Raw genomic sequence first — 9,868 nt, 5'->3', positions numbered from 1 at the left:
ACTGATACATCTCCGGGGGGCGGGGTCGGGCTGTGTGACGCTGTCACCTGAACAAGGGGGCCGGGGGTGTGGGCGGTGAGCATCCAGTCAGCGCCGGAGGTGAGCAAAACGAGTGAGCCTCGTTACTCGTTACTAGTAACGAGTAGTTACGTTCCAGCTACTCGTTACTTGGTTTGGAGAAGTAACGCGCGTCGTTACAGCGCTGCAGCATCTCCTGGAGGCTGAGGACAAGTCCCGCCTCCGTCGCTGTGATTGGCTGATTGTTGCACGAACGTCAGAATCTCCAGCGTCTGATTGGCGGAGACTGTTCCGGGCAGTGATTGACCTGGGAGGTCTCCTCAAAGTCAACACTCCAATTTGATCTTTTTAAAATCTTCTTTCTTTCTTTTTCTCATCAGTAACATATTTATGTGTTTAACATTATTTTTCTTGTAAAGCACCATTGAACTGTGTTTTGAAAGGGGCTATATAACATGTATTCCTTTTATTTTACTCTTTTCATTTAATTTTGTTTGTCTGTCATCTACACAAAATGTGCTGGACATATTATAACCTTGATAAAGAAAGTGGTGTGGTCAGGGAAGAACCACATTTAAATGTGGAGCTGATTCTGGTTCAGGAAGCAGATGTAGGATTTCTTTTCTCTAATTTCTTCAACATTTTTGAAAGCGTTTTTCAACACAGATTTTGATGAACAAAATTAGGCATTTTTAAAGCAGTGAAATCTGAGTGTGTGCAATTTGGTGCAGATTCAAATAAAACCTAGATCTAGTACATTTAAATGTGATTTCTTGGGGGACTGTTGGTCCTTGGTGGAGGTATGTACTCTATTGAGTGTCATTCTAAGTCTCTTCTCTTTGAATAGACAAGTTCACTTATAACATCAAGATGAAAAGGTTCCTAATGATGTAACTTAAATCAATTGGCTAACATTCCTGTGATTTAAATAAATGGCGTAAAGATGAAAATCTGATAAGAGTAACCACAAATAACTGCGAGTCACTTGATAAAATTTAATTGACATAGGTTTCATGAATTCAATGTCCAAACTTTTTTCATTATTAAAAAAAAATAATAACATCGCACGACTGCATCTGCTGGGTAAAAAAATCTATTATCTACAATGAAAAAAATGAACACTTAGGTGAACTGCACAATGAAGTAACTATATGGATATAATACGTACTGTGATGCAACATAGCCATTTTTTTTCCTACAAACACAAAAAGTCTGACCACAAATCGTATAAAATGCATCCACAGAATTGGGCATGTTGGTAAGTACATCCAAAACACACAGTGGGGAAGAAAATAATTTCTGTACAACATGTTCACATTAGTTAAACATTTCTGTTTTTGGGCATCAGATGCAGGTTGTTCTTAAGATGCCTAGTCCATCCCCACAGCACATGGGTTGAAAAAAATACGGGGCTTCACATAAAAGATAAAGGACACAAGAGTAGCATCGAGGCTCAACGAGTGTCTCTGAAAAAAAATCTGTACCATTTACAAAAAAATATTTAAAGCAACAAGAATCCACAAGTTACAAATTGTCATATTTTTTAGCAGACCAGGGTCTGACAGAGTATGGCTTCACAGCTTTCCTTTTCATCTGTGTGACCAACACCGGTTACCCATGATTTTATGTTTCATCACTGTCCGACAAATCCCTGTGAAAAAGCTGGTCCTAAGTGCTTGACCAGTAAAGCTGAGCATGGAACTATCCTCCATTTTAGAAAAGAAGACCAGTTCAGAGGCTCAGCAGACCACATGGCCAGCTTCCTGGAAGACCAGTGTAGAAGTAGAGAAAGAACAGAAGAAACCCAGAAACGGAGCTGCAGAGCTGGTGTAGTACGATGGGACAGATGGGGGAGACAAGTGAGAAGAGAAGGTGTGGCAGATGGTATAGCTGGGATGAAGAGTCTCAGGCAGGGTAAAGTTCTCAGGCAGAGGACGTTTGCTAAGAGACCCGGATCATCTGAGCCACCGTCTCATCTGCTGCTGCATCCTGCTGCTGCTGCTGCACGAGAGGAGAAAGGCACAATAATAAATTATGAAGAGTTTCATTCCTAAAGAAGACACCACCTTTTCCAATCCAGTGTAAACTAATTCAATAGAAACTACTAGTTAAAAAATCTGTCTTAAAGAGCCGGGTTGATAACTTAGTCAGTATATTTTCTTTGTTTTATTACTGGATGATGATGTATGGGTAGTGTTGTTCTACATTCAGCTTCTTGGCATACCTGTGATAGGGCCAATGCCATTTCCTCCTTTTCCTTGGGGGAAAAGAAACGTCCTCCATCTCCTCGCTTACGCTGCATAGCGTGACGGTGGCGAGACTCGTGCAGGTATTTCTGTCAGAGAAAAAGCCGGTTTATAGGATTATCATAAATTAAACATTATGCTTCCTTTGTACCAGCAAAGGTTATTTCATTCACCCCAAAAAAATTGTATATTTCACTTTCCTCTCAATGTATCTGGCCATACAGCTACATTCAAAGTAAAGTAGTATCAGGCATATTTCTGTTACTAAATTAAATGACTCCTTGTAAAGCATCAGTGTTAAACTACAAATCCCATTGATGTACAGAAAAAGTCCAGTCAAAATAAAAAAGGATCTGATGAAGAGATGAACAATGGATAAATTTAAGTATTTGCATTAAGTGGGTAGTGAGGATGAGAGCTTTAAAATGTGGACATGTTTGTGTATTGTACGATAAACGACAATCAAACCATACCCTCCTTTCTTTGGGGATCTTGCCCTCTGCCTCCAGCTTGGCCCGGGCCTGTCGTCGCTTCAGGATTCGATGGTACTGTTTGGCATTGACATAGAGAGGCTCCTCCTCGAGCATCTCCGGCCCTGGCAGGGGGATACGCTGCATTGTGGAAACTCCGCCACCTCCAGGGACCATCTGATGGAAGACAACAGGCCCACAGTGATTAAAACCTCTATAATGGAAAATATGTAATAGAATATATGGAGATAAACAAGCAGTTACAGTGTAAATAGTAAAATAAATATCAACTAAATTATTAGGCCATGGCGCTGTGTATCTACTTATGTGTTTTCAGTCATTCTGGCTAGATCGTCTTCTTTACCAGCAGACACTGGTCGACATTACGTTGAGAATAGCATGAGGTCAATGTTACGTCAACCAGTGTCTGCTGGTAAAGAAGACGACACGTGGGTGCAGGGGTTGTGGTGTGTTGTTATGGGTTTTAAATAAACATTATATTTGCCGCATTTGACATGGTTCATTTTGTCAGTTTATGTAAAAACAATTCAATTAATAGTAAAGACAACAAAATGAATTGTCACCAAATAATTGATTCCCATATCATTTCAATATGATTTCATTAAAATATAATGAATCCATTACAGACGTTATTAGTTTTAATATTGCGCAGAAAGTGGCAGCAAAATTTATAAACAGAAACTACATTTACAAAGACATTTAAACACTAAGTGACCTCAACCACACCACACACCCTCTTGTGAGTCTCCCCCCAAAAAAAAACAGAAAAAAAAAAAGGTAATAAGATGCTGGGTACCTCTGCACAGGGTCTTACCATGACCATTCCACCTGCATTGACCATGTTGCCAGAGACGGGCAGGGTGACGGTCACAGTGCCTTGGCCGCTGTTCGTGGTGTTAGTGTTGGCCCCCCCTGCCTGAACGATCTGGGCACCGGCCAAGCTGGCAGCTGGAATTGTGATCATTCCTGAAAAGACATTCTCATCATAGTTAATGCTCAGAAATCACAACTCAGCAGTGCACCTGTTTAGAAAGTCCACAAAAGCACAGGGCAAACACAAGCTGGAGGAGAGAACAGAGCTTACCCTGCTGCAGGACGGTGCCATCTGCATTGACGGGCTGGTAGACGATGGTCTGCCCGTCGGCTGTCTGTGCCACCTGCTGGCCCTGCAAGCTGATCTGCTGCCCCTGTGGAGTCACATGTGAAGAGAGAAGACACTCAGTAGTCTTATTGATAATCATTTCATGCAATGGATTTGAAATTCATTCGGTCAGAGTTTAATACCTGGTTCTGTCCAGCAGTGATGGCTGTCTGGGGCTGCTGGATGATGATCTGCTGGGGCTGACCCTGCTGACCCTGGAGCTGGAGAGTCTGACCACCCTGCAGCTGGATCTGACCTGGCTGCACCAGCTGGATCTATACACAGACACAGTAACACACAAACATTGGTCCCATCTTTTCTATCTACCAGTATAATTCCACATATATCAGTGTGCTTGTACAGGATAATGGGGTAAATACTGAAAACACATGATAATCTAGTAACTACACCCTTACCTGCTGAAGTCCCTGAGCTCCGGAGACAGGGACCTGCATGATGGTTTGCCCCTGACCCCCTGACATGGCCTGCACCATGATGGGTTGTCCAGATGATGTGATGAGCTGACCGCCGCTCACCTGGACCATCAGAGGCTGCCCCTGGACCTACAGGGAGGCACAGACGATGTTTTATAGCAGCACTGGCAGCGATTGTTACCACAGAGTTACTCATGTGTGACTTACAGGACTTCAAGCAGGCAACGTCAAATCTAAAACATCCAGGAAATCATGTCATGGATAAAAAAGTATTTGATGATTTGTTGTCATTCTTTCTGTTTTAGGATATATTAACATGAAACCAACTGCAGCATATGTACAGTAGGTTTTTGTTTTGGCCACAAATCCCTTCAGTGGAGTTATACCGCTTGATTCCATCAAATCAATTTTGCATTCACATGTACAACTTCACAAGTACTGATGGTCCAACTAACAACAATATATGAGTGACGTAAATGGGCAGCTGCAAGCCTGTGGCAGTGGATGTGCCACAGAGAAATCCCAGAGGGAACGATTCCCTGGTCATTTTATGATGAAATATATAACCAGATGATGAGAAGTGACAGCCAGTGATGAATATGGATTTGTGTAGTTCCACCCGGCATCCCCTGAAGGTTGCTGGCCTTTCATACTCATCTGGAAGACTGTTCAACTGTTCAACTGGTGAAACTTGCTTTTACAAATGAAAAACATACAGTAGACCTATGTTATGTTTTTTTATGTTTATTTTAGGCATGAGGGAGAGGGTGATAACCTGAGGCTGACACACAACACACTGTGCTGAGGAACATGCAGTTCAGGCAGCTGCAAGGCATGCTGGGGCAGGCGGGAGGACGAACCAAACAGCATAGAGATGGGTCATAAATAAAAAATAAAAAAACAGCCCTGGTTGTCACATGCAAACTGGCAACACTGTCATGGCACTGACACAGGGCGGCGGTGACACCACTACCTGGAGTGTCTGCACCTGCTGGCCTGAGGCCGTCACCACTGGCGCCTCTGTTTGCAGCTGCACAGCCGTCACTGTGCCCTGTGTCTGCAGACAAGGCAGGACAATAACAATCTCAGACAAGTAGTTATCACGACAATGGACTGGACCTGGAATCCACTGGAGCGCTGCGGTTCTGGTACCTGTGACCCCTCAGCACAGGGTGTCATCGCTGTTGGCTGTGAATGCTTTTCTTTATCATAACCCACATTTAATGGGAGTACGGTCTGAGCTCACCTGCTGCTGGATCTGTCCATTGGCAGTCTGCACAACTATCTGCTCCCCTGTAGTGGTGGTGGCAGTGGTGTACTGCTCCATGGCGTGTTAGTGTGACAATCCTCTTCTCTTAAGACAAAAGAAATACACGTTTCCACAGTATTAGCTACTGTCAGATTCATCAATTATTAATACATTTCAGACAACCACGGCAGAACTGACCATACACAAACAGCTCATTGGTTTTTCACGACCTGATTATTAACTCCATTATCATTTGACATTATATGAATAAGGACACATAGGCGGCCTCCAGTATTCAAATCGAGCTAACCTGTATCATAATATACCACGTGTTGAGTCTGATATTTAGATATATATATATAGTAACCATGCACTAGGTTTTATAAGGAGGATTGCGGCTGGATTTTGTTTTTATTCACAGGACATGGACGTGTGGGAGCTAACAAGGCTAGCGTCAGTTAGCAAGCTAAGATAGCAAGATAAACGCTATTTAAAACACAGGGAAACACAACACACAGGCTGTCAGGCAGGTTAGCTGCTAACACCGGTGATGTGGCGTGTTGTTGTTTATTACAGTTTATGAAACGATGCTACACCGGGGGGTATTTTCGGCGGCTATTTTCAACCACCCCCTTTGTTTGAGAGTCGCTATCTAAGCTAACGAGCTAACGTTAGCCGAGGCTTGCGGAGCACCACACAACATGTTTCCTCGCAGGACCAGACACCGAGAACCAGGAGTCATTTGCAGCCTGATCGGCCCGGGACGCGGCGGCAGAGAACGAGCTGCCATTACACTCGGTGTGTTTTTTTTCCTACTGCATTTAACAGGGTTAGTAATTTGGTTGGTCCATGACAAACCAATCGGTGCTGACAACTACCAATGCCTTCAATCGGGTCTCCCTTACCGTGTCTCCGCTGTCCGGTTCCCCTCTGATTGGCTCCAGTACAGCTCGCTAAAGCCCAATCAACAAAGTGAGCGGACAAAATGGCGCAAATGAGACAACGGCGCCGCGGGAGGAGGTGCGCAGCTGCGTGTCCCTCACACACAGCTGCAGAGCCCCGGCTGGCCGCCAGAGGCCGCTGCGTCACAACCTTCTTTATTCACGTTCGTTCGTTTCTATCTTGTTTTGATTGTTGATTTATTCAGTTCATGAAATGACGCACGATGAGCAACCAGCACGTGAAAAGGACCTTCAAGTTACTGTTCTGTCCCTTTATTCAGTAGCAGTGTACCTGATAATAAGACAAGATAAAACTTTATTGATTTACACACCAGGGAAATCCAGTTGTTACAGCAGCAGGAGGTAGACAAGAGAATAAAACATATTTTAAAAGTTTCCCACCATGAAATGTTACTTCAGCAAAAGAGGGAAGCAGATGACAGGTTCTTATTTTGGTGATAAGACAACTCTGTAAGTGTCAACCAGGAACATTTCATCAACAGAATAGTTCCCCAATCAAGTGAAACCATGTGTTCTTCATGAACACAGACATATGGAGGACAGAAGATTTTAAATGTTATTTGTCTTATAGAAATCCTTACTGAGTGATGTATATGCACCTAGTGTTGATAGTGATAACAGTTCCTGTAGATGTAAAGATGTGAGTACCCTGTCAGACATGAGGACATGATTACCTCCTGAGGCTGAATTGTGATTTACACTGGATATAAATACATTATGACTTGACTAGCCTCCATCTTCGTGATATATTTAATAAACCTGGACCTTTACACAAGAGAAAGACTTCGATTTTCTACTATTTTGTTTTCACCTTCTGTGGTTGTGCAGCTTGAACAATAATTCAGTATGTGTGGTATTTCACCTCCACTCCGCTAGTAGGCAGTGTCGCACGCACTTTATTCTCGTGTTTGCGGAAGTGCGTGCACGAGTCTCACAGGTTGACCAGTGTGGAGTTGTTTAGTTTCAGTGAGGGTCTCTGCTCATCTGTGAGGAAGGGGAATCATCTCAGTGCGAATAAGAAGAAGAGTACATGTATGTGTGAGCCTCCTCTGTGTGGTGACTCCTAACACCAGGACCCGGTGTCTGTGAGCATGGCCCGGCCTCTGCAGCTCCTCTCCCTGCTCTCCAGGCTCGGTGCTCGGTCACTGACTCCCCCTGACAGCTGCAGGTTCTCCAGCAGAGGCGTCGCTCCGTGGATGGGACAGAGCCGTGTCCGCAGAGACAGAGCTGCGGGACACAGCGAGGACATGTCCGAGGAGGAGGGGGGAGGATGTCTGGAGGATGTGGAGGACAAGCTCCAGACCTTGATGGAGTAAGCAGCAGCTGTCACACATTGATGGTAGTATGTTGTTGTGGTAGTATGCAGGGACGCCACTAGAAGAATGAAGGAATATGATCATCTTTGAGTTCAAGTGTCAGCTGGTCTAAATTTGAAGAAGCTCCCTTCATGCAGACTTGAGATATCACGTGTGAAAGGATTGTTTCGGGCTGTTCTTAAGATAGTCCGTTCACAAAGCAAACAGGGGGCTTGTGAGGTCACTGTGATCTTGACCTTAGTCCACTAAAATCGAACCAGCTCATCTTGGTGTCCAGGTGAACATTTGCACTAGATTTGAAGAAATTCCCTTGAGGTGATCCTGAGATGTTTGCGTTCATGAGACCGAAAAAGTGTGTTGAAAGTTCACAGTGAGCTGCTCAGCTGTGAGTCCACATCAGTAATTGAACCAAATATAAAGAAACTAGCCCAAGGCGTTCTTGGGCTATTGATTAGGACGAACGGTTAAAGAAAACTCAATGCCTCCCGTCACTGGCTGTTGCTGGGGTGGAGGCATACAAATAATTGAATGCACTTAATTCTCTCTTCTGTCTGTGCACTCTGTGACATCATAAACCACATTTCCTGTTTTTCAGTGAAGGGAGGAAGAGGCAGAGGACAGTGAAGTATCACATACTGAGGAGGCAGATGACTCCACCTGGAGCTCCACAGAGGAAGCTGACCTGGGAGGCTATAGAGCAGATCAGGTGAGAGGCTGTCTGTTGTCTTTCCAGCCACTGAACCAAAAAACAACCATTCACTTAATTCTGGCTTAAATGTAATGTTTTCAGATACCTGAAGCAAGAGCAGCCAGAGGAGTGGACAGTAGAGCGTCTAGCTGAGGGCTTCTCTGTCGCCCCGGATGTCATCCTGAGGGTCCTCAGGAGCAAGTTTGTTCCTGCGCCTGTAAGAAAATCAAAGCAGGACACTAAAGTAATGGCTGCACTGAGTCAGCAGGTGCTGCCTTCAGGTGCAGGGCAGGACAGACCAAAACTGCCTGGGAACAAGGCAGCGGCCATACTCCCACCTGGAAGCAGAGAAAGTGCGTTAATCTCTGCCGCTGACCAGATAATGATCTCAGGAGCCCTGGCCAAGAGTCCAGCCCTAGTTACTGTTCTGCCCACCAGGCTCCCAGCTGGCATCAGTAAAGATGTCTTAGAGACGAGATCAACAGAGGAAGACAGGCCCAGCAGCACTAATCCAACGGAGGAGGACACAGAGGAAGAGGACAGCTGGGACGGCTGGGTTTTGACAGAAGAACAGCTGAAAGAGTTTATGGAGATGGAGAAGCCTTCTCCTGTGGTGCAAGTTGGGAATGATTTCTTTGATGCAGAGGGAAACTTTATGTATAGAATATGAGGACTTCCTGTTGAACCTTTGGCTGTCGTCATGGAAATATTATTCCACCAATAATAATCAACTCAGTGACTTCTGGAATAGATCTCTACTGTACAGGCAAAATAAAAGTCTAAATTCATATTTTTCTGTTCAAAAGTTATATTAAACAATATCTTCTTTTGATAATTTATTTCAGTTTTTGCTTTTGAATCTGAAAACATTTAGCTTCTGTAAAACAGATGAAACGTATTGTGTTTGCACGAGAGGAATCCCAGCTGCAGCCATCCCAGGAAACAGGATGGGGTTGGTCAAAACTACCATGTACACTGTTTGCCAGCCATTATAAAGTTCTGATTTAATTTTCAGCTTCCAGGATATTTGTGTGTTTCACTCTTCAGTTTCATTGTTGGTTGGTTAGCATGAACGACTGCACAAAAACTACTGCAAGGTTGACCACAAAACGAGGTGGAAGGATGTGGTATGGGTCAGAGAAGAGCCCACTATTTTTTGATACAGATCCAGGAATTATTCTCTTTCTTTAACATTGTTAGAGCATTTTTCAACAGTCTCGTTGAATCATTCTCAGAGAATAATTCATGGTTCTTGATGAAAAACAAAAAAACCAAATCGGGCTTATTTAAGGATACTGATATTTTTGCAGATACAAATACAAG

The 9,868-nt window shown here is 43.9% G+C and overlaps 2 protein-coding genes across 10 annotated transcripts; one reads left to right on the top strand and one right to left on the bottom strand.

Moving 5' to 3' along the window:
• Nucleotides 1–999: 999 nt before the first annotated feature.
• On the bottom strand, nt 1,000–6,630 carry nfyal (nuclear transcription factor Y, alpha, like). 9 transcript variants are annotated; one of them, XM_069527140.1, is made up of 10 exons: nt 6,485–6,625; nt 5,577–5,684; nt 5,301–5,387; nt 4,313–4,459; nt 4,040–4,171; nt 3,840–3,942; nt 3,552–3,721; nt 2,738–2,911; nt 2,243–2,353; nt 1,000–2,019 (listed from the first exon to the last, which is right to left on the bottom strand). In XM_069527140.1, exons 2-10 carry the CDS (start codon nt 5,655–5,657, stop codon nt 1,960–1,962), a joined length of 1,065 nt encoding a protein of 354 aa, XP_069383241.1. In that variant the 5' UTR covers nt 5,658–5,684; nt 6,485–6,625; the 3' UTR covers nt 1,000–1,959. The 9 variants fall into 9 exon arrangements, with proteins under 9 accessions (XP_069383241.1, XP_069383243.1, XP_019945037.1 ...); XM_069527142.1 differs by having other exon boundaries at nt 1,000–2,016; XM_020089478.2 differs by having other exon boundaries at nt 3,570–3,721.
• An 804-nt stretch (nt 6,631–7,434) lies between these two features.
• ngrn (neugrin, neurite outgrowth associated) lies at nt 7,435–9,559 on the top strand. The gene is made up of 3 exons (XM_020089201.2): nt 7,435–7,853; nt 8,453–8,563; nt 8,648–9,559. The coding sequence occupies exons 1-3, from the start codon at nt 7,633–7,635 to the stop codon at nt 9,213–9,215; spliced, it is 900 nt and encodes a 299-aa protein (XP_019944760.2). The 5' UTR covers nt 7,435–7,632; the 3' UTR covers nt 9,216–9,559.
• Nucleotides 9,560–9,868: the final 309 nt, after the last annotated feature.

Source organism: Paralichthys olivaceus, chromosome 6 (genome assembly GCF_024713975.1).
Source record: "Paralichthys olivaceus isolate ysfri-2021 chromosome 6, ASM2471397v2, whole genome shotgun sequence".
Classification (NCBI taxonomy): domain Eukaryota; kingdom Metazoa; phylum Chordata; class Actinopteri; order Pleuronectiformes; family Paralichthyidae; genus Paralichthys; species Paralichthys olivaceus.
The sequence above is the reverse complement of the archived record's forward strand: the minus strand, read 5'-3'. Positions and strand labels throughout refer to the sequence as shown.

What these genes read in the sequence shown, in the direction of transcription:
- nfyal (XM_069527140.1), bottom strand. Translation starts at nt 5,657, where the DNA reads ATGGAGCAGTACACCACTGCCACCACCACTACAGGGGAGCAGATAGTT. An exon ending in AGATCCCCAAAGAAAGGAGG is followed by an intron (nt 2,354 to 2,737) that starts GTATGGTTTGAT and finishes TTTCTCTGACAG; the next exon opens with AAATACCTGCACGAGTCTCG. An exon ending in TGGCATTGGCCCTATCACAG is followed by an intron (nt 2,020 to 2,242) that starts GTATGCCAAGAA and finishes CCTCTCGTGCAG; the next exon opens with CAGCAGCAGCAGGATGCAGC.
- ngrn (XM_020089201.2), top strand. Translation starts at nt 7,633, where the DNA reads ATGGCCCGGCCTCTGCAGCTCCTCTCCCTGCTCTCCAGGCTCGGTGCT. An exon ending in AAGCTCCAGACCTTGATGGA is followed by an intron (nt 7,854 to 8,452) that starts GTAAGCAGCAGC and finishes CCTGTTTTTCAG; the next exon opens with TGAAGGGAGGAAGAGGCAGA. An exon ending in GAGGCTATAGAGCAGATCAG is followed by an intron (nt 8,564 to 8,647) that starts GTGAGAGGCTGT and finishes TAATGTTTTCAG; the next exon opens with ATACCTGAAGCAAGAGCAGC.